Source organism: Haemaphysalis longicornis, unplaced genomic scaffold (assembly GCF_048455015.1).
Source record: "Haemaphysalis longicornis isolate Haplotype H1 unplaced genomic scaffold, Haemaphysalis longicornis Haplotype H1 scaffold_12, whole genome shotgun sequence".
Lineage (NCBI taxonomy): Eukaryota > Metazoa > Arthropoda > Arachnida > Ixodida > Ixodidae > Haemaphysalis > Haemaphysalis longicornis.
The window spans coordinates 19,849,292-19,870,425 of NW_027526225.1; the positions used below are offsets into that span (position 1 = coordinate 19,849,292).

A 21,134-nucleotide genomic window follows, 5' to 3' on the forward strand; every position below is an offset into this window, starting at 1 on the left:
TCGTAAGGAGCGTCCAGCGTCGTCCAGGCTAGCGCATGAGCTTGCGCCACGTGAGGAGCTCGCGAGAACATCAAAAAAAGTACAAAGCCCACTTGAGCGTGCCCATCGTGAGGAGCGCCCAGCGTCGTCCAGGCTAGCGCATGAGCTTGCGCCACGTGAGGAGCTCACGAAAACATAAAAAAAATACAAAGCCCACTTGAGCCTGCCCCTCGTGAGGAGCGCCCAGCGTCGTCCAGGCTAGCGCATGAGCTTGCGCCACGTGAGGAGCTCGCGAAAACAAAAAAAATACAAAGCCCACTTGAGCCTGCCCCTCGTGAGGAGCGCCCAGCGTCGTCCAGGCTAGCGCATGAGCTTGCGCCACGTGAGGAGCTCGCGAAAACATCATGTAGCACCACCATAATCATTTTCTGAAGCGCAACAATCATCATCAGCAGATTGGCCAGCTGGCACGGAACACACTCGGGGGGGGGGGGGGGTCCGTTAGCTCTGCTGTTTCTCCAGCCTCGCATCACTACGGCAAGCTTCGCCATTTTTTTCTTATGTTCAATACAAAAAAAAGGAATATTACAGGTGTGAAAAAACAATCGAGTCGGAGGCTATGTCAGTACACAGCTGAGCTTTCCGGTCTAGAGAGTGCGGCTGTGCCTCCTTATCTAAAAAGTATGAGGCAGCCTGATGCTATCACATTATGCGTATGCAAAAGGTAAAGCACAATGGAGACGTAGCTAGCCTATTTCCAAGGGCATAACAGGTGCTGCCCGAAAGCACCCTCCCCTTTGCCGTTTTCTCGCACGTCACCTAGGCACTGCGGAAAATCCCACCGTTACTAACGGAGAACACCCGTGCATACTTTCGCACTTCGAAACACTTCAAAAATTTATTCGAAGCCGTATCGAATATTTTGGTATTCGCTTCTATATTAAAAATTTTCGAATATTCGCACACCCCCTTAATGTTAAATACAAATGTCTCTAGGAAACCTTCCTCTATTTCTCGACTTACTTTTCTTTCTCTTGAGTACGTCGTCTTTAATCAAGCACTAATCAGTGCCATAAAGTACGATGTCATGCAGATATGTCATTTTCAGTCCCAAGAAGGTATAGCATCAACTCTTCTTTTAAACGCAAAATAAAAACCTTTTAATAAAATCGTAACTAATGTTAAGCACTGAAATTTTCGATCGTATGAACACTGAACACGAGCTTAGAGGGCACTGCAGTTACGCAAGATGCAGCGGTAGCTGCTGCGTTTGTTCTATTCTGGATAAACTTCTTTTTCCTTTCTCCATGATTTTCAGGCGTATATTTTTGACACCTAATCTGGTGTCAATGCAGTACGTTTATGCACGTGGAAACGCTATAATTTTTTTGCATGACGTTTCCTTGTGGCACCCACGAGGCCCACAGGAAGATTTTTAAGACCTGTGCGACGTCCTGTCTTAACAGCGAAGCTGTTAAACAATTCGATTATTCCTGCGCTTCACAAATCTCAGCGTAACAGTACAGAGGAAAGAAATCCCCAGCACCGCCAGGTTTCGAACCTGTGTCTTGTAGATCAACTGAGTTAGAGTCGGTCGTGTTACCCTCTCGACTATACGTATACGACCTTGAATTCGTACCGCAGAATCAAAGGGCTTACTGACTCGGCTGTTACTGTGGGGAAAGGAATAACGCCACTTGCTCGACACAGAACACGTGATCGGGTACACGTTGCATGCGCGGGCGCCTAGTTCAAGTGTGCGCGTTACGTTTCATTGGTCCTGCTTCTTCGATTTGCTTCTTCTTCGCTGTTATAACAGCAGAGACGCAGTAAAGGTCGTTGCGGCAGCGAAGAGGAAGCGAATCGTCTGAAATCGTTAACTTAAATCTTCGTGACCGTCGTGAAGGTGGCGTATAGCTTTCCTACCTTCAGGTCTTACGCATAGTGTGAAGTTCGTTCATTTTGAGTTTGTGAGATTTTACCCAAAGCCTCACCTCAAACAGCTTTCTCAAAATAATTAAACTATGCTTAGCCGACTTCCAGCATCCACGTTCAATGTTGTTTTCCAGTACATTAAAGAGTTCGGCACGGACCATTACTACAACGCTGATCTTTTCAACGAACTCAACCCACCCTCCGGGTAAGTTAGGCACTATTGTGTGTCATTTTGTTGTGTCCATTGCTCCCACTTTTAAAGCGGAAGCTTTCTTAGTGGGACTGATGGTGTCCTGTCAAACAACTAACGCATTTCCCCATAGACCGGTTGGTCGACCGGAAAGCCGTGATAAGATCTCGCTTCCAGTGTGTCAAAATGGCGGCTTGAAAATCGCGAAAAAGGAACGGTTCTAGATAAGAGAATACACGCATCTATCATGAAGGAGTACAATAGTATACCTTTATCTCGTCTCATAAACCACGTATCGGTACACATCTAGATCGTCCGTAGATACGTTTACTTAGTACGAGGAAAATCGTCGTGTGGTTTCGTTCTTTGTTTGCGATTTGTCACTTTGAAGGTATGACGATCGACTGGACGTACTTCGATCGAAGGTTTTGACGCACTTTTTGCGCAGTTTTGATGTTATAACGCTTTCGCCCTTCTCTCAACGTTCTTTGGGAAGGGATGGTAAAGTTTTTAGTGGAATGCCGCGCTCAGAATACTGTCTAACGCTATTCAATAACCACTAATTTGTAGTGTTGTTCAAACAGTGCATTTCGTGTATCGGATAAAAGCGTTTGGAAAGAAGATTGAATCCACATATTGGATCACGCACTGAATATTTTTGTAGCCACATTTTGTTTTTCAATACATGTAATGCTGGATTACAAGGGCATGTATTATCGGTCTGCAATGTATGTGCATTAAAAAAAATGGCCGCGTATCTCCTCACTTCGTTGCAAATGTCGTTGAAAAACGATAGTCTTCTACCGCCCTGCCACCTGCTCTTTTTGTATTTTTGGGTCAAAACATTGTTTTCAAAGCGTGTTTATTGTTTTATAAAGCAAATATCAATCACCCGTGTATTTTTAATTAAAATAATACTGTGAATACCACTTATGTATTGAGAGAGAGATTGAGAAAGAGAGAGGAGAGAGAGGATAGAAAGAGAGAGAGTGGAGACAGGGAGAGAGAATAGAGAAAGAGAGAGAAAGAAAGAAGAGAGACAGAATTAGAGAGAGAGAGAGAGGGAGAGAGATGCTCTTTAATGAAAACTGGTGAGGTCAGACCTGCTAGGAACAAGGCTTGCTACGCCAGATGGGGGGTGACTACGATGATGAGTGGTGAGTGTTGGACATTAGGGTTACAGCAGGAAAAAGACAAACACGAAACGTTAAAAGCGAGAAACAAGGGAATGCTGCTAGAAGAGTCCGGACATAAAAATTGCAATTGAAAATAAAATCGTTAATGTAAACGTTGAATCAAAATGCAAAGTAAATGGCGTAAAAAATAACAACACCAACCGAAGAAACATAGATAGATGAACACCGCAGTGCGAAAGAGTACTATCACTGTCAAACTTAGTGGGAACACGGGAGTGCGTGGCCCGAGCTACTACTAGAGCTTCCTAACGGCGCCGCGCAGAAACAGCACGCATGCGCGTTGTGAGGGTCCGGAGGGTACAGAGCTCATCGCGCGCATCGCGTCACCGGGCGGCAGCGCGTCGTCTGCTACAAGCGAGCTGCCGGCGCTAAACGAGCAGCAGACGTTGCCAGTGGCCGTGAACCGCTGCAATAAACAACTGCAGACGTTTAGGATTTTTTTTTTTGCAGATAAGAATTGTCCCCGCGAGCTCCGCAATAGGCAGAACCATAACTTTACGAACTTTGTTTGAAGGTTAATACATTTTGCATGGTTTTCAAGGCGAAAAGGTATCAGCGACGGGCTTATCGCTGACGCTAGTGCGCAAATTATTTCGCATACTAATGCCAGCAACAAAGGTGCTGTAAAGTAAATGGCCGAGGAAACATTTTCAAGCTTTTCTAATAAAATACGGTGGTCTGGGCCATTAAAAATAATAAGGAACCAGTTGAGACGCCCTTAGTAGTGCGTCATGTCGCCGTTGACTTCGACGACAGCAGACATTCTTGACGGAAGCGATTAGTAGAGCGCTGTCACAAGTGAGGTGTCGCTTGCCAGCCGCTGCCAATCGGCGAGCACTGCGGCCCACAGCTCGTCCTCAGTGGCTGAATATATGGGGGTACGGTTCACCTCTACTTTCATGCGACCCCAAACATTCTCGATGACGTTGAGGTCGGCTCCCTTCCCGTTGAGGTCGGCTTACTTACACGAAGCTGGCATGCATGCCAGCCTTCGCGTAAGTAAGCGCGAAAGGAACAAGGACGAACGAAGTTTGTTGATGAAGTTTGTTGATGAAGTAAAAACGTATTTCACCATGACCGGCGTTTCGGGCATATTTACGCCCACACACACAAAAAAAAAACTTCCCTTAAAGATGACATCCCCACAGACGAAGCGGGCAGTGGCCGCGCATAGCCAGTGTCGTCACGCATCAAAGATTCATCAGCTCGCGGTGACAATTCTTGCTTGTGAACGCCAAGACGGCAGAATAGCGGTTCGTATCTGAGGAACGAACGGCGATCTGATCTTGATTTCCAGCAACAAATCGCTGCGTATACCTGCAAATGCTGCTCACGGCTGCTGGCAACGGCTGCTCGTTTAGCGCCGGCAGCTCGCATGTAGCAGACGACGCTCTGCCGCCCGGTGATGCGATGCGCGCGATGAGCTCTGTACCCTCCGGACCCTCACAACGCGCATGCGTGCGGTTTCCGCGCGGCGCCGTTAGGATGCTCTAGTAGTAGCTCGCGCCACGCGCTCCCGTGTTCCCACTAAGTGTGACCGCGATAGTACATATCGTGAGATACTTGCGCTGTCTATGATCTTGTAGAGAGATTTGTTCAGTTCAGAGTCTCGTAGGAACTGGATCAGAACTTTTGTACCAAAGGTACTGTCAGCACCTAGGGTCCTAGGAAATGACGAAGTTTGAGCCTGCCTTCATGAAGTACACGAGACAGGAAGCTCGCTGGTGTTTTTCGCGCAGCTACGAATCGAGGGCAGATGCACAAGTGGTTTACCGTCTCGCGCACGGCACAAGTCCGGCACGGGGGGGAATCGTCCCAACCTATTTTAAAATAAAACTCGGAGTAAACGCTGGTTTTGCCTCAATTATGCCTAATGTTGCCTTTTTGCGGAATAATGCTGACAAGTACGAAGTGTGTTGTCAGATATACTATACATAGCAAGTCGTTTACTGAGGGCGTGTGTGATCTTTCAGCCGTTGCTCTTTGAATATACTTATTCAACCTAATGGTTCATTAAGGCAACCATTCTGCCATTAATTACTCCAAAGGCTGCAGTAGCCAGCTCCCTTCCAGGTTGGAGCTAAAATCTTTAACAAATCATTATTGTCTCTCTCCCTCTCTATCTCTCTCTCTCTCTCTCGGTGTGTGTGTGTGTGTGTGCGTGTGTGTGCGTGTGTGTGTGTGCGTGTGCGTGTGTGTGTGTGTGTGTGCGTGTGCGTGTGTGTGTGTGTGTGTGTGTGTGTGTGTATGTGTGTGTGTGTGTGTGTGTGTGTGTGTGTGTGTGTGTGTGTGTGTGTGTGTGTGTGTGTGTGTGTGTGTGTGTGTGTGTGTGTGTGTGTGTGTGTGTGTGTGTGTGTGTGTGTGTGTGTGTGTGTGTGTGTGTGTGTGTGTGTCAGATTTAGTCGTTTGGAAAAGTTTCGTCTATGTACACATTTCATTCAAGAATTCATTTTATCTTTTGGCCCGGTGGCTGAGCAGACAGAGACAGGCAGACAGGCACCCAGACTGGCAGGCAGGCAGGCAGACCAAAATTTTTGCGTTTAAGATAACCCAAAAAAGGTTACCGTCTTTTAAAAAACTTGAATTCCAATTTGTGTTTGTATACATCCCCCAAACAGGCACGCTTGCATGATACATAATAACGGAGAGTTTTCAAACACGCCATCTCACCACATCACAGCTTGTTTATCAGTCGATTCAAGCACTAATACTTTACCGAAGCCGAATGTCTGAAGATGGTTAATCTCAAATTTTTAAGTCGAATGAGTTGGAACAGCTACGCGATTCGTGTGCAACGTTTCGGATGCTCTCCACAATCCAAGCCATGGATCCACTACTTGAAACCTCCCTTTCTAGCCGCATGAATGCTTAAAATCTCTTTTAGAAGGTTTCAGAACATTGACAGCATTACCCTAAGTCATTCGACCCATTTAAGCTCACTTCTTTTTCAGAAACTTGACTTTTGTGCGGCATTCCGGAAAGGCCGTGTACAAAGCACTGATGGAAGCAGATCCGGATGCTGTTTGGTAAGAAACTTTCTATATTATGCACACCGCTACGGTAAAGCAGATGCGATAGCAACATGAAGCTTTGTTTGCGTGCTGCTCGTTAGAGCAAAACGCGAGAAAATACAGAAAGACGACGCACTGATGTTTAATGAAGCAAAAAGTGTCAAAACTTGAGTGGTTATCTAAAAGAAATTCCCGCAGCTTGATGTTTGGAGTTGATGCATCAGGAAATGTTACCAGTGCTACTGGCATCATTTGTGCAGTTGTTTGTAGTCGAAGGGAAAATGAGATAATGATGATGATGATAATGATGTGATGATGAAGATGATTGCTATTGGTTTCTCATTTCTAGCGGGGTGATGACGTGTCATCTTGCCAAAAAAGACTAATATACCTATGTTTTATACTCTTGGTTTAATACTAGCGCTGCTTAGGGCAGGCACGAAATACTTATTTTTTCTGTTACAGGGGGTGGCTGTCCTAGGCAATATTCCCCTCTTTGCCACCGGCATTCTAATCTTATTTTCCTCGCCCCGAGAGCCTCGAAGTTAACTGCCTCTGTGTTACCTTTAAATCCTAGGGCTTCTGGAAGCCGAATATTTCCCTCATGTAGATTTGGATGGATGCCCTCGCATTTTAACACTATCACAATGTGCCGCATAGTTTCTGTTTCTTTTCCGCAGACCACGCATACCCCATCATTTTGTGAATACTTCCCCACAAATGTCTTAGTTCACAAGCAACCTGCTCTAGCCTAAAAAAATCAAAGCACTGCCCTGGGAATTATCGTATAAAGTATCGTAGAAATTATCGTAGAAAGGCTGTTTCTGATTTTTTTTTTCTTGCGTCGTGTGTTGCTTCCCGCTTTAGGGTGATGCAAGGGTGGCTGTTTATAAGCGACCCTGTGTTCTGGACTCCGAAAAGAGCGGAAGCGTTGTTGACTAGCGTTCCACAGGTAAGAAGCGCTCTGCAACTGATGGCACACACAGAAGAGGATAGTGCTCCGCAGGGAGGGGTGCGCGAACAGTGCCGGTCTTAGAAGTGGATGACCAGTGCGGTCGCACAGGGCGCCCTTGAGAGGGGGGCGCCGACCTGCACTGAACTCCCCCCTCCCCACCCCCCCCTTCCCCTCCTTCGCCACTCCACCCCACCTGCTCCCTGTCTTTCGTCCACCAAAAGAAGCGACTTCTTCGGTGCACTTTGAAGTGAGGGATAAAACACGTATGTCCAAATCATCCCAAAACGAGGGTCCAGAGGGGAAATTGGCCTTCCCAGAAGTAGCCTTAGGAGGCTGAGGGATATGGCTTCCGCAATCACAGACCTAACTTAAGTGTAACTTTTGGCTTCCGACATTTTTCGGAGCCTTAACCCATTTTAAGAACAAAACTTATTCTGAAAGAATGCCTTGTCGCTACGTTATCGGCCCGAAGAGTAAGCTAGCGGTGCACAAAATTGAATTGATCTCTATTTTTGAGTAAAGAACAATTTTCTTGCTAGTATACTGTCACTGTGTGCGTGGGTATATGTATCGGTGGGATAAGATAGACGCGAATGTGCGCCTTATGTTTGCTAGGCACGAGCTGTGCCCTTTCTGGTTTTCCACTTTCCCCCCAACCGTACGCTTTATAAGCATATAAGCTACTGCTTAATAAACCTACGTGCATCGCGTTCCGGAATGCTGCCTTGTCAATAACTCGTTCGTCGTCGCGAAACGACACAGCATGAACAAAATTTCGTGCAATGGTCTGGCTATAATAATCTCTAGTATACTTCGGAGAGAGAGGTCGCATTTTGTGGATCTCGCTTTATTTTAACGTCTGGTTTGGTTTATTTTTAGAGAAAAAGAAACTGATTTCATTATTTACCGAGAAGAGCTACGGGCCTCGCCCCGGTGAAAGCATTCCTGCAACAGCGATCCCACTCCTGCTATTAATGTGTAGCATTCTTCGCCGTAGCCCCACAGCCAGGACCGTGTAACGCCCAGCATTTCCATAAAAATGCAGATTTGAAGGGAGCAACACCTATAATTTTTATAATAGCGTAAATGGAGATGAGTGGTCGAATAGAAATTTGAAAAACCAAAAACTAAGAAAAATAGAAAGAATAAAGCTTTCAGGAAAATTATTTGCCAAAATCAGAAATATGCATCTTGCTGGTCTCCCGAGAAAACCCGAGAATAAACTAAAAAAGTCCGCAAGAAAACGTTGATTGATTGATTGTAGGGTTTAACGCGCCGACGCAACGCAGGCGATGAGGCGCGCCGTAGTGGAGGGCTCCGGATTAATTTTGACCACCTGGGGATCTTTATCGTGCGCCGAAATCTCGTACACACGGGCGTTTTTGCTTTTCGCCTCCATCAGAAAAGCGGCCGCCGCGGCCGGGAATCGAACCCGCGACCTCGTGCTCAGCAGCAAGAAAACGTTCGAAGTACGTATAAAAAATGGCGAATATAGCGAAAAACCGTGTAACGCCCTGCATTTCCCGAAAAATGTAGATTCGGAGAAAACAAATAATGTAATCGTTATAATAGGGTAAACTGAGATATTGGTCGAACAAATATTTGCAACACCAAAAAACAAAAAAAAAATTTTTACAAACATGATCTGAGAAGATCGAAAATATGCACCTTATAGATATCCCTACAAAACCCAAGAATAAGCAAAAAAGTCCTAAAACAATGTTTTAAATAGGAATAATAAAATACCAAAAATATCAAAAAGTGCGTAACGCCTTGCATTTCCACAAAAACGCAGATTTGGCAAAAAAAAAACACCACAAATCGTTATCGTAGCGAGAATTGAGATAATTCTAACAGAGTAATTGTTATGTTCTGTTCTGAATAATTGTTCGAACAGAAATAAAAAACAAGAAACAAGAAAAATAGAAAAAAAATAAAATTTTCCCCAAAACGGTCTGGCAAAATCAAAAATATCCATCTTAGACATCTCCCCTTAAAACCGCAGAATAAACAAAAAAAGTCCACAAAAGAACCTTAGAAATTTACGTTAGAATAGCTTAAATCGACCAACTAGTACGAGGACCATGGGCTTGTCCCAAACGTGCTTTACGGGCTACCAAAGCTCTGATAGAATACCTGCAACACACAGGTCTAGACCAGTCGCTGTGAATAACTCGCCGTATATGTACGCATCAACTTCTTGAGCATCATCGCCGTCATCTTCATCACGTCATCAACTGGCGTAGCAAGTTAGGCATTTTAGCCCAGCTAACATCACCAGACTTCATTAAAGATCGCTCTCTCTCTCTCTCTAGTACGCCATGCTTCTTCGGGGAAAATCAATATTTAGCGAACTAAAGGCACTTCGTCACTATACGGATAAATATTTACATCACTGACAAAAAATAAACAAAAGACAACTTTAACACATTCAAATAATCCAATGTCTTTCGCTACTCATAGCCATGTTTGGCTGTAACGAACTCACACTCTATACAGGCCACATAAGAATATTAGCAGACAATTCTCTGAATTTCTTAGCAGACAATTCTCAGACAATTCTCTGCAGACAATTAGGAGACAATTCTCTGAATTTCTGCAAATTGTTTTTAGAGTAGCTTTGTTTGTCTTTAATGGCCTTCCTTTTCGTGCCTCCAACACTAGTTGGTTGCTTATAAAGGGTTAAAATCAGTGCCAATCATGGAGCTTCGCTAGTGCGTGCTGGCTTCTTCATGAAAAACTGCAGTTGTCTGGCATGTCGGTTAATAAAACTAAACTTACTTTTTATTGGGAAGCCTCTTATCGTTTCTGCGTTTTAAGCCGTAGTACGTGCTTGTATGGTACATCGTCTCTGACCTACGTCTCCAAGAAACTAACAGCGAACCATCAACAATGTTTTGCTGGTGGCAAAGAAACACACAATCAGCTGGAAGGAAATAGCTGCTTATGGTACACTTTTTTCGCACATTGGAGGGGCAGCCGTGATAAACTGCGCACAGGGGTTTTGAATATGTTTTTGGTAAAATGTCATACAATATATATTGCCGCGAACCATGCATTGGGTCTGTTTGTTTGTGTTTTGCTTTTGCCGCCCGGCTGCGCCGGTCTGTGTTATCTCCGTGCCAAGGGAAGCGCGCGTTCCATTCTTTCTTTCTGTACCGCATGTGTTATCTGTTCTGATAGGGAGAGCATTCCAATCTAACGCGAACATCCCGGAATAATCTTCTTGCATCTACAATGTTCTCGATGGGAATCGACGGTTCCAGAACCACGCGCGCCGAAAGATAAAAAGCCTGCAGAGCAGACGCCAAGGCATTCGATTCTGCGACGCTCGCTGACGCAAGTCACTTTGTTGACCGCTGCTTCGCCGCCTCTGTATTCTTTTGAGTTGTTTGAGTTGAGTTATTCTTTTGAGCACAAGTTCGCTCCAATAAACTTGTTTCTCCTGCAAGACAACTGCGTCGTCCTTGGCTTCGTGACAATATAAGTCACACAAAACTTTAAATACTGCAGATTCTGTGTATTTTCTGAAACTATATTTTCTTATTCTTTATTGTTGGAGCTCCCTGAACTCAGAACAGATCAACCAAAGTGACACTTCTCCTTATTTTGCAGGGTAAAATGCTCGTTCTCGACCTCAGTTCTGAAAGATTACCTGCATACAAAAATTTGTCGATGTTTTACGGTCAGCCGTTCATCTGGAATATGCTGCTCAATTACGGAGGCGTGCTTGGGTTGTACGGCTCTCTGAAGTCCGTTAATGAGGTAAGTGAGCACATGCGGGGGCCGTAGCTATTTAATAATAACGCTGATTGACTGCTACTATGTAAAAATATAAAGCTATTTTGTTTTTTCCGCGTCGAACGCAAATATATGACCTGAGATACAGCATACAGTAGAACGTGCAGTCTGGTGGCAATTAAAAACGAACAGCGGACACCCACTGCCGCATTCGCAGACTATACGCCAAAGGGTGGCGCAGGGGGAATTACTTGAACAAAAATACTCACAGTTCGCTGTTTGATTTTGTTACCGGTCGAATATGCGTAGAATGACCATGTAATACACATTCAGAATGTATTTTAAATATCATCTGGAATGCAGACGTACAAATGTACCGTATTTGCACAATTCTAAGGCGCCCCCGATTCTATGGCGAATCCACAAAAATATCTTGGCCGTGATCCCACCACGTACATGAAATATTGCCGTTACATGCGCCTCAGTATTGCACAATACATTTATTGAACACTAGCGGTAGTACCCGGCGGTGCCCGGGTGGGCCATTATATTAAGGACAGCAAATGGTATTTGTTAGTCGCCATATTAGGCTATACTTCATTGGGAAGTGGTACATACTCGGGAGCGCCTGCCTGCTGTCAGTACATAGGCTCCTCAAGTGGCGCGTCATGGTAATGTGAAACGACTGGTACTCGTGTTTTACTCAAACTCTCGCTAAACAAATTGCACCAAGATGGCGCGTTTGAGCGAATGAGTCAGTGAGTGAAAAAGGTTTTATTGAGCCGGCGAAGTGGGAGTGGTTCCCAATTTCAGAAAGCCATGTGATGAGTGGGCAGCCTTCGCTTTGGAGGAAGTATTGTCTGGACATCCAGATCGCTGTTAGTCACCAGGTTCTTCCACGTCTCAAGGTTTGGAAAAGTGGATGGAAGAAGGAGGAGCTTGGTTTGCTCGCACTCTTAATATGATATGAGGAAGAGTGCCAGGTTGCAAAAACAACTTGAATTCGGGAGGAGATTGCGCTGGGAACACATGATGGAGGCCGGCTGGGTGAGGGGTATTCTTCATCGAAGGAAGTGCTATCTCAGAAGATATGACGATGCTCATCGGTACAGTTTTATCATAAGTAACATGGTCTCCCTACGGAAGGCGCGAGGTTTCAGGAAGTCCCAGCAGATGCCGAGGGCTAACCTTTGCGCTTTTTACTGGTACATCTTCTTTTTTACATTTATGATATGTGACACCTGCTCCTACAGGAGACGCGTAGTTGCCGAAGGTGTCAACAGATGGCGACGCTAAGCAAACGCGGGAAAACTCAACTGAATTTTACGTCCAAAAGGAGGCAGATTAAAAAATCTCGCTGGCCTTCTTATTCGCATGTTAGGACAAAATCCTGAAAGTGGGTTTTGGGCAATTCAATGGGCAGCATTTTCAAGAAAAAACGAATGGGAGATATCAACTGGCTGGGTGGTTATTTACGAAAGTGTAAAAACACAGTGTTTTCCCGAAATCCCGCTTGCCTCTATTGGGAGGGTGTCGTTGAAAAATGTTGTATAACAGTGTTCAGATACGTGAGTAAGTTGCCTATATCAACAAAAACCAGTTCGATATCTCAGATGGCGGGCGGTAAAAAAATTAATATCTGGAAAACTATTTTACCGCTTTTCACTCTCTCCATGGTGTAATTTTTAAAATTATAAGAAATATTGACCTCAAACACCGTAATCAGAATGTGCCCTTTCAATCGTAGCCGTTTGAAAGAGCAGTTTGGCTAGACGTGTACACAACTTGTCAGGCCTTTTTGGCTCATCAGCCGGGGTCATTTGTAAAAAACAATTTGACCCTTATAGCGGCGCCGCAGAGCGAAATCCTTAAAAATGGTTCTGTGAATTTGTATGAGTAACATATTCAAAGCAAAAATCAGTTGGATTACTGAATCGGTGAAAGATTTATTTGAGAATATTTAGGAACACCGTTTTAGTTCCGGAATGCGGAATCACCTCGCTGGTGCAGGTTAGGGCGAAATCCAAAAACTACTTTTTAGGTATTCTTAAGGGCTACTTATATCAACAAAAAGCGCTTCGATATGTGAATGGGTGACCGAGAAAATCACGAATTCGCGAAACCACAATTTCGCCCTTTTCTTCGGTTAGGAGGGCAATTTCTGAAAAACCCGCTTTAGTGAGCACCTACTCAATGGTGCAAATAAACTCGTGAAATTTCAAGTCTCTAGTTCTAACAGTTTTGGCTGGGCGTTGATGAGTCAGCCAGTCAGTCAGTCAGTCGGGCACTTCTTTTTATAGGTATAGATAAATCTGAACACGCTGTGGGTAGCCAAAGACGTTCCGTGAAGCTTGGCATATAAAAAAATTAAAGCCGTTCCACTCAATGTGAAAGCTGTCGGAAGTGCAGAGCAGTGACTCGCCATAATGGGCTGTACCGCCATTATCCGCTTACTGCTACCACCCCATGCAATTCAACTTTCCCGCCTTCGAAGTGCTCACGCGCCCCCTGCCTGAAACTGGGCCAGCGGGAATTCTGTTCTCTTTGTGCTCTTCGGCCGGCACGTGCCCGCATTGCACTGCCACGCAAACCCTTAAAGGAACGCGGGCGCTGCCGCTTCGTTAGCTTATTACAAGGAGGTTACAAAAAATTGCAATTTTTTTTAACCTCCTTGGCTTACTACCACCACTAGCGATCGAGGCGCCGCCGCTATATACACCGTTGCCGTTGCCATATATTATCTCTATATTATCACTAGTATATTATCTCTATGCGTTGCCGTTGCCACCGTTCTTCCGCGAGTTTCAGCCGATACGCGTAGCTGCGATCGGTGCATCATGGGCAGGGGTATACTTTGCCTCAAATGTACCTACAATTTTCTTTGCGCTAAACAACAGGAAGATGTGTGACCAGCGCCAGCGTTTCACGAGTTTCGAACGCTTATGACTATACAAACCGCTTGGCTTTCGAAGCCTCTGGAGTACGCCGCGAACAACACCGTAACCCCGAGACGCCGCCTTGGTGCTCTATATACTTGGGCCAAGCAAGCGAGCTAGCACGACAAGGTGAGCGCCTAAAGTGCGCAGCACTTAAAATGCAGCCCCTATATTTTCAACACCCAGCTCCAGGACGCCTTATGCAGTAGAAATTGCTCGGCTCCCTTGCATTTCTAGCAAGATGACCACTTTGCGTTTAAACGAAGCCTCCGTCATTCATTGAGCCGCTTCGTTTCGGTTCCGAGTTGACTCTTTCGGTTCAGAGGTTTTGTAGTTTTGAGTCCGATTGTAACGCGCAGGTATTTTTGAACGGCAATTTTTATGTTTTAAAAAATCGCGGGTCATCTTCACTAACGTGAAACCCGGGGAGGGGCAAAGCAAGCAGTGTAAAAGTGTATTCGTGGCGCCTCGGCGCTTTTGCCCAAGGAGATGAAACCGTTGGTGCGTAGAGGTAGAGATTTACTCAACGTGATAATAAATGTAAGTAAGGCAGAGAAATTACCCCATGAACGGTATTTTTTCGGTTATGGAAACCACAAGATATGCATTATGAGGTGTCTTGCAGAGTCGGGCGCCTATGTACCCACTGACATTTGCAATTACCTTCTCTTATTCAGGGCCCCTTCGCTGCTCGCAAAGCGAATGATTCCACAATGATTGGCACCGGTCTGACGCCCGAAGGAATCAACCAAAACGAAGTGATGTTTGAATTTATGAATGAAAATGCCTGGAGGAGTGCCCCCGTCAACATTAGTGAATGGTGAAATATTTCCTTATACAATTTCACCTGATTGATTGATTGATTGATTGATTGATTGATTGATTGATTGATTGATTGATTGATTGATTGATTGATTGATTGATTGATTGATTGATTGATTGATTGATTGATTGATTGATTGATTGATTGATTGATTGATTGATTGATTGATTTCAGTCTGTTTAGGGCTTTCAGTGATTTCAGTCTGTTCAGTGATTGATTTCAGTTTAGTGATTTCAGTCTGTTTAGGGCTATCCTTTAATGTTAAACTTAAGGATTTATTGTTCGGAACGGTGATGTACAAGTTCTGTCAAAAGTAGCCAGAGCACGGGCGCATAAATTTACCCGAATTCCCCATTTTTCGCGCCAATGACCACCAAACGAGTGCTTGCGGTAGTCTTTCTGAATTTAAAACTGTTCATATACCTGCAGTATTTGCTACGTAGCGTAAAAGATTCGCTTTAGTCTGCGTACTCGTGATCCGCTTGCTCTGACTGTACATCCATACCACAGCACGCGTAGCCACGTGCGCAACAAACTCATATTTCACAGGATGCATTTGTACTGTAGCTGGATGATAATTTACAACTGTTCCATAAATTTCTTGCAGGATAGAGAACTACGCGTTAAGGAGATATGGCAAAGCGAACGGTAATGCGTCGTCTGCTTGGGCCCGGCTTGCGGTGAGCATGTCTGCTTTGATCATTCGGGATAACATTCTCATAGACTATTTTTTATTAATATTTTTAGATTACCGGAGAATACTATGGTACCCCCCGCCGATTGTCCCTGTCGCTGTCTTACGTGCTGGTTTGGTATTGTCACGTAGCCAAAGACAACGCAGCTGTCTTGAGGGGAAAATACGTTTACTGGAGCGAACTTGTGCTCCCCTAACAACTCAAAGAATACACAAGCGGCGAAGCAGCAACCAACAAAGTGACGTGCGCAGGCGAGTGTCGGTGAATTGAATGCCACGGCGTCTCCTCTGCGGGCATTTATCTTTCGTCGCGGGTCTTTCGCGAACCGCCGAATTACATCGAGAACGCTGTAGATAAAAGAAGCCTATTCTAGGCTAGTGGCGTTAGGGCGAAACATTCTCCCTATCAATTGAGATAATCCATGCGGCATAAGAAAGAAAGAACGTCTACGGCGCACTTCGCGCGCTCTCATACCCCCACGCGGTACGGATCTCCCTGGCGGGTTGTCTCGCCAAGATGAGGTCCTGCTCAGATGTCTTCACCTGGGAGTCGCCCTCACGCCCGCTGTGACGAGGTCCTGGCCACCTCAGTACCATGCCCCGTTCAACTACACCTGCGCCTTTTGCCCCGCTCCAGTTGAACAGGCTACAGCAAAGCACCTGGTGTGGAGTTGCCCTGATCTGCGAAGCCTACGCGCTGTGCACATCACCACCTGCGGCCCGCGCCCCGGACGTCCGCCAGATTTCATGGCGTGGATACAAGGACCACATCATGGCCCCTGCTCTGATTCCTTCGCGAATCCGGGGTGTATCTGTACATTTAATTTCCCTTATGCTGAATAGCAAACTTCCGCAATAAAAAAAAGAAAGAAAGAATGGAACATGCGCTTCACTCGGGACACAGATAACACGGACCGGTGGAGCCGGGCGGTAAAAGCAAAAATATAAACTAATTCAGTGCATGGTTCGCGGCAATATTTTGGGCTTTTATCATTCATGGCACTTTTTTGTCTCCATGGTAGGCGTCCTGTTGTCATAGCTTTCCCAAGCATTTTTTTTCTAAAAGTGTCATCGTGATCATAAAGCCCCGCTGATTTACTTGATGGTAAGACGTAGAGTTGTCACCGTCGGAAGATGAATGCTCAGTACCGCAACCAAAACTCTTTCGTCGATAGTTTTCGCTACAAGTGTTTCGTCTTGGCTGTTAATATATATGGCATATATAGATATTAAGATTGTCAGTAGGGTGTTTTAGCAAGCGTTTTATAAAGGTGTCCTTTGTGTCGCGTAAAAAAAAACAAGGTTAGCGGCGATTAAACAAAAAAATAGTTCGGGGTGAATTAGCGCAACTACCCGGTGTCATATAATACCGCAAATAGCGCATTCGGTCTGTATAACTTCCGCGGAAAGCGCTGTCAGGTTATGGATCAATCAAAAGCGCCATTCATTTAACTGACACAATTGAGACAAAGAACGCGGAGCGACCGATGGGGGAAGAGCTGTGGTTAGGACCCAGCTGTGTGGCCACGGTAGTGGGAACAATGTGTGCAAATATACCAAACTTCGAATACTTCGCAAATCGTGTTTCTACTTGATTCTGTTTGCAGCGCAGTTTTTTTTTTTTTTTCATTCGAAGTATTCGAAGTTTTCGAATATTCAACTCTTACGAAGAAATAAAAGTTGGCTCTGCCCCACAACTTCCAAAGTGTCAAGCTTCACTGCATCACCTACATTTTTGGTTTGGCTTGTGTGCATGACACCAAAGCTGTGCAAAAGAGCTTGCCGCGTGTAAGTCTCGCCGAAACAAACGTATGCCAACTCTGGTGTATATTGAAGTGGAGCGTTGTGAAGACGGGAAAAGGAAGCGTAGGAAAGGAGACTTCCTTTCGCATCCTGTAAGGTGGCTGCCCTAGTCAGCACACTCTCTAGATAAGGAAGCGCAGCTACATACTGACATAGTCCCCGAACGAGTCCCCGGTTAGCTGAATTTTATCTTTTTTCTTAAACCTCTTACGTTCATTTTTTACTATGGAACATAAAACATGTATTTTTAGTATGGGAGAACGCACGAGGGCGGAGTTTGGCCAATTCCAAGGAGATACGAGGCGCTCTTAAAAACGTCTTCCTCTTGCCGTTTGGCCGCACATCACCAAAGCAGTGCGGGAAAGCCAGCTTCGTGAGCGGAGAACGCCGGTGCATGGTTTCGAACTTCGAAGTAGATCGAAAATTTAACCGAAATTTCTATATAGTGCTTCTGTTTCAAAGCTGTATAAAATTTTGCGTTATTCGCTTCAGCACTTTAAAGTTTTGGTTAAACGTACACCCACCCCTTCACTTTAGGGCTGAAATGATTCCTCTCAGTGCAAGCTGAGAACGTCGATCGTTAACGTCGGTGTGTACACAAGGACATGCCGGGCATCGATATTGCTGTTTGCAAATATGGCAATAAATGTAACATTTTCAGAGGAAGCATTATCTTCAGCGTAGTTGGAAAAACGTCCGCTTCGTGCCCTAACGGGTCCTTGCAACAACTCATGCAGCCGGTTGTAACATGTTCGCGTTGTTGCAGCGTCACCTTTTCTTCGGGCGACTAAAACGAGACTTCTGTCATGAAATCAGTGGTTTTTAATAAACCGAGGCGGGTGGTAGACTGGGTGAGCCTCATAAAAATGCGTGAAGCTGAGTTTCGCGACCGGAACTATCACACGATCGCAGCTTCACTCACCTACGAGCACTACTCCAAATTTGCAAATAACGGCAGTTCGAGCTTAAAATGAACCTTATAATACAGCATGAACATAGTTCCAACCTTAAACTAACCAAATCAAAGAACACAAACGTTTTGTATTTTTATTCACTCTTTTACGGCGCACGTAAAAGATCCCCAGGTGGTCAAAATTAATCCGGAGCGCTTCACTACGGTGCGCCTCACCGCCTGCGTTGCGTCGGCGCGTTAAGCCCTACATCAATTAATCAAATAAATTTTGTTCACTCTAGGGAAGCGTTTACGATCTGGAGCCGAGCACACTTATCAAGGATCATGGACAATATGCTGTCGTGGTACGGCCTTCACTCCACCTGAAAAACAAGGTAAGCGCGTACCGTTGGTTTATATTTGAGATATAAACCCCCTAAATACATTTGAGTAAGAACATTATATAGAGTGCACTTTAAGTTTGAGGATTCTATGTCACCCAACAACGCGAAGCCCTGCTTGTTTAGTAAATGAAAATGGCATGTTTATTTATTTACAGTATACGGCGGTCACGAAGGACCATGCAGGGGGGAAACATATAACATCAATACATATAATAACGAAATTGGCTCCAACCCACGCTCCAACGAAGGTGGTTGGAAAGCGAAGCTGTAAACGACACCCACAACAATTGCCCATGCGAAGTCACCTGAATTCACACACGTGGCTCTACAAAAAGTGAATCCAGAGATTCTGCCAGCCTTTACCTGAAATTCGCGGAGGCGGCGTCCCAAACGCAGCATCGTCAGCCACGGCAAGGGCTAGGGCGGTGGATGCTGCCGCTGCAGTCCGGCCGTTCGTCGGCGGAAAGAAAACGGAGAGGAGCGTCTTTCTAAGGGCGAGTCAGCGGAACCTAGCCAACCTGATGTGCTAGCTCGGGGCTTCACCACCGCGCGACACAAGCGCAGATACTGAAACAATTCGGCATGTCAGCTTAGTGATTCCCATTTATACCGATTTCAACTTGTTAGTATAGTAAGTTTGATTATTGCGAGAAAGCTGGAGGAACTTTTATAATCGCTATTTATCAGGAGCAGTTCCTACTTTCGCATTTTGCAATACCTCTTAAAATACAACCGAATTGGTATTCACCAATTCAGAAAACGGAGTTCTATTCGTGGCAAGAAGTGCGCAAAAGATAGCGTTTCTCTAGCGGCCAGATGTCTGCATGTGGTCTCTACATTTTGTTTGCCCGCCCTGCAAACCAATCCTTAACGTATCTCTGCCGTACGACCACTTAGTTCCGTCGGGTCCGGGTTACCCAGGATGTGCTGTCAAACAAGTTAATCAAACCGTGTGAAGGAAGCGCGCAATGGACGCGAAGCTGCGCCAAAGCAGGCCAAAACAACCGTCGATAAAGCAGACGACAAAGCCGTCCCGCCGACGCGGCTGCAGGCGCGAGCCGGCACCTGCGCGCGGGAAATACTGGGTAAATTCGCCGCGCCATCTATACTGTACTCCGTGAATGAAAAGCGCCCTCCCCCTACCCAGCCGTGTTTGGAGTTGCTTGTCGCACACGCCAGGAAGAAACCGTTGGCTGGTAGAGGTAGAAAGCTTTGCTTTAACACACATAATACATTTCATACATACAAAGCTGAAATACGAAAAAGAAACAAACAAAAAGGAAGTCTTCCTGCGAAGCATTGCGGGTGTACAAATTAAGTGTTTGCAAATTATGAAATCGCACTCATCAGTAAAATGACAAGAAAAGACAAAATGATCCTTCAGTGGTTTACTGCATTCCTAAATCAGTAAGTAGCCGACTTTAAAGAGCATGTGCAGATTGTGATGAAACAATTTTTTCAGGCAGTCAATTCCAGTCAGTAATGGTTGGCGAACAAAAGTTTTGCTCTTGGAAACGTTACTGCGCGTGTGATAGGGAAGAAGATTAAATGCATGCCGATTCCTCGATGCGCGTGACAAAAGTGGCTGAATATATGCGCGCATTCACATTCGGTTTGTTTTGATAGAGCAAAAATTAAAATTTGAGTATTGCTATTTTCCTACGCTGCTCTACTCTAGGAATCTTTTTTTTACCACTACTTTGGATGTGAATCTGTTGTCTTATATTTGTTAAATATAAAACGAACTGCCCGCTTCTGTGCCACCTTGAGCCTATGCCTCTTTTTTCGGTAGTATGGATTGGAACTACGCTCGCATATTTGATTTTAGGAAAGAGAAAAATTTTGTAGGCAAGAAACTTTGCATCGGATGGCGCATTTTTCAAAGACGATAGTCTTTCTTGGACTACTTGAAAGGAAAAATTTTGGTCTGTCCGTCTGTATGTTAGCCGACCAAAGTAAACCAGATGCTGCGCAAAAGTCTTATGTACTCAGAGCCGAATCTAAACGTCTAAGTCCGGTGTCAGTCGTCATACTTGCCAACATTGTTCAACAAGGACAAGGCATTACGAAAGTGTAAGGGAGAAAAATCAATACATGAGTAATATTTGCCGTGTTCCTTTATTTAAAAATTACGGATGCTCGCTTTTTGCGATAGAAACTAAAATACTAAATCAACTGCAGAAAACCGTCGCCTGCTGTTGCCCGCGTTACCTGGCGGAATTCTAAAAAATCAAATGGCAACAGCAACGAAAGGTTCCATTAGATAGGTTTCGTGTTCCGCTTTGAACGCTCGTAGAGTAGGTCAACGTGGGTTCTACAAACGTTGTAGTCGGGTGCCTTGATTCACGCGCGTCTAGGCCGTACGGCAGCGCTGGCAGAAAGGCACCCTACTTGGAGCAGTAGAACGGGGTAAATTTAAATTGACTTGAGCAAACCTCTAGCGTGTTATCTTGGAAGGAACAATACCGGAGAGGAACAGCATGAGATGTGAGCGGGAAAGAGAAGGGATGCCTTTACTTGTCAGGGGCGCCCGGCGACTATCGTCTTGCGTCGACATTTGCAAGGAAAAGAACAT

General features: G+C 45.1%; 1 protein-coding gene across 2 annotated transcripts in view; it reads left to right on the top strand.

Annotated features, from left to right (window-relative positions):
* Nucleotides 1-21,134, top strand: part of LOC144162448 (alpha-N-acetylglucosaminidase-like) — a 76,456-nt gene that overhangs the window by 38,846 nt on the left and 16,476 nt on the right. Inside the window, exons 10-16 of one of the 2 annotated variants that reach the window (XM_077692974.1) lie at nucleotides 2,049-2,119; nucleotides 6,252-6,326; nucleotides 7,179-7,263; nucleotides 10,882-11,031; nucleotides 14,621-14,763; nucleotides 15,374-15,446; nucleotides 18,458-18,550. In XM_077692974.1, coding sequence (XP_077549100.1) covers nucleotides 2,049-2,119; nucleotides 6,252-6,326; nucleotides 7,179-7,263; nucleotides 10,882-11,031; nucleotides 14,621-14,763; nucleotides 15,374-15,446; nucleotides 18,458-18,550 — 690 coding nt within the window. The remainder of the gene's footprint in view (nucleotides 1-2,048; nucleotides 2,120-6,251; nucleotides 6,327-7,178; nucleotides 7,264-10,881; nucleotides 11,032-14,620; nucleotides 14,764-15,373; nucleotides 15,447-18,457; nucleotides 18,551-21,134) is intronic. The other variant, XM_077692975.1, reaches the window with a different exon arrangement.